The sequence below is a fragment of the Pteropus vampyrus genome, unplaced genomic scaffold (assembly GCF_000151845.1).
Source record: "Pteropus vampyrus isolate Shadow unplaced genomic scaffold, Pvam_2.0 Scaffold380, whole genome shotgun sequence".
NCBI classification, from domain to species: domain Eukaryota; kingdom Metazoa; phylum Chordata; class Mammalia; order Chiroptera; family Pteropodidae; genus Pteropus; species Pteropus vampyrus.
The window spans coordinates 31,821-34,247 of NW_011889161.1; the positions used below are offsets into that span (position 1 = coordinate 31,821).

At 55.7% G+C, this 2,427-nt stretch overlaps 1 protein-coding gene and 1 pseudogene across 1 annotated transcript in view; both read right to left on the minus strand.

Moving 5' to 3' along the window:
• RRP1 (ribosomal RNA processing 1) overlaps positions 1-2,427 on the minus strand; it is a 13,676-nt gene that overhangs the window by 9,241 nt on the left and 2,008 nt on the right. The window contains exons 3-4 of the mRNA XM_011379971.2: positions 1,805-1,862; positions 8-110 (exon numbers count right to left, since the gene is read on the minus strand). Coding sequence (XP_011378273.2) covers positions 8-110; positions 1,805-1,862 — 161 coding nt within the window. The remainder of the gene's footprint in view (positions 1-7; positions 111-1,804; positions 1,863-2,427) is intronic.
• On the minus strand, positions 1,289-1,407 carry LOC111731525 (annotated as a pseudogene).

The window sequence follows — 2,427 nt, forward strand, 5'->3', positions numbered from 1 at the left end:
GGGGCACGCAGGCAGCTTCCTCACCATGTAGAACTTGTCCAGGCGCAGCCGGTCGATGCCCGTCCACTCGCGGATCATGGTCTGCCAGAAGGTCTGAAGGAACAGGTGCTCTGGGAAGGAAAGGCCAGCAGCGTCACAGAGGGACGTGGAAGCCGCTTTGGGAAACGAGGCGAGTGCGCGAGACAAGCTGGTCGGGACACGGCGTGTGGCCAGCCCCTGTGCTGCTCAGCCGTGAGGCGGTGCCACGAATCTGGCTTAGAAATAAGGCTATGGGGGACCCCAGAGAGAAAAGCGGAACTCACCTACACCCCGAACAGCAGCCATATTCTCCGAAGGACAAGCGCAAAGACAGCAAAGCCAGCAGCAAGAGAGGCGGCTGCCAGGCCACCTCTCCCGCAGGCCGTCTCCGCCTGGCTGGCGCTGAGGGCCCCGCCTGACACCCAAGCCTGACCTCGCTACTGGCCCCACCAGATCAAGCACAAAACCCTGCTGAGAACGGCCATGTCACAATCAGAGTGCTACGGGCTGAACTGTGTCCCCCCAACTCCTGTCGAAGCCCTAACCCCCACACCTCGGAATACGACTTCATTTAAACGTTAGGTTTTTAATCAGGTAATTAAGTTAAAATAAGGTCACGGGAGTGACCTTAATCCAATCTCGCAGGTGTCCTTATGAGAAGAGATGGGGACACAGACACACTCAGGGACGACTGCGTGAGGACACCAAGAGAGGACGACTGTCTCCACGCCAAGGAGAGGCCTCGGAGGACAAGCCGCCGCCCCGAGCTCAGCACACGACGGGGCAGCGGAAGCTCCCGAACAGGCTTCTCCAACAGCGAAGGGCTGGTCCGATGGTTCGGCAGCGGACGGGCCACTAACCCATTCCACTGTCACAGGCTCTTCCGCTGGCTCTGAGAAGGTGAGGGCACAAAGGGACGGTACCCCGCCCCCCCCCACCCCGATAACTCCTGAGATGCCCTGCGGACCCCCCAGCTCTGACTCCTTTGCCTACTTAAGTCTCACTGAGCCGAGCCCGCCCTCGGCACTTAGGCATCGCCGGCAACGGGCCCGGCGTCTGTTGCCAGCCTGGGCCGCCCTCGGAGACGCACGGGGACGCCGAAAACGCTGCTGCCCAGGCCCTGCCCTCGGAGCGTGATTTTTTAAGACCAAGGTCTGGATATCGAGATTTCTATTTTTATTTTTATTTTTTTAGGCGAGGCAACCCTTGGTTGATCTCACAGATTGCAAGAACCTTGTGAGCTTACAATCTCTTATTTTTTAATTTTTTACACCTACAGCACCTGGTCTTCCTAGGTGGTCTCCCATCCAAGTCCTAACCAGGCCCGACCCTGCTTAGCCTCCGAGATCGGACAGGACCGGGCTTGTTCACGGTGGCACGGCCATAGACTTGGGTATCAGATTTCTAAAGACTCCCAGGTGACCCCACAGGCAGGCAGCAGGGTCGGGACTACTTATCTTGATCAAGACAAAAACCAGAGTTAGAGAAACGCACCGAGGACCTTTGCGCTGTCAGGTGAGACTCAGTCAAGCGGCCTGGTGACACTGCACTAACCTCCCATTTGTATTTTAAATATAAGATGCCAGCCCTTCAGACTTTTGAACCGAGTGTGTTTTGGGTAAATAAGCGAACGCGCGTTAGTGTCCCACACATAAGCACCGCAGACACCAGCTAACGGGCCCTCTCCTGCTCTAGATCTTAGACCCAAGCGTTCGGGATGTGCTGGCTGGCCGAGCACCAGCCATTCCGGCCCTACAGAGGGCCCAACCACGGCGAGGATACTCACGTGCCTCTGTTGTCTGAAAAGCATGGATGAGCCGGGAAATGGTCCTTCCTAGTTCCTCCTGAGTAAAAAAAGCTCCCTCAGCCTCTACAGAAACGTGATCTTTACAACAAGTGACAGCAGAAAGATAAACGCACTTGACTGTCCATTCATCACGAGAACCGGCTTCCACAGGCTTATCCAGCCCAGGGGGCTGAAGTTTTCAAGTTACACCCCTCCTGTGAAAGGCCTCCCCCCACAGCTGGGGCAGCAACTGCCCTCATGACAAAGGCTGAGCCCCAACCAACAGAAGTTGACAGTCAAAGGAAGGGACAAGACAGGGCAGAACAGAGCAGGGCACCTCAGGATGTGCAGCCGCCTACGCAGAAGAAAGAGGGGCCAACCGGACCCCTATAAATTACTCGCTGCCTGCCTGTGTCGCTGGCCAAGCATCACCTAGTGCACTTGCTAAATAGAAAATTCCAGAGCCTCCCTGAGAGACTCTAGCTTAGGAGGCATAAAATACAGCACGGGAATCTGCATTTTAAATAACACCCTCACCGCCCAGGGGAGCTTGAAGAAGAGCAAACAATTGATACTCTGAGAAACACTATTCTAAAAAGGCTAGCATTTTAGGGCCATGAAAC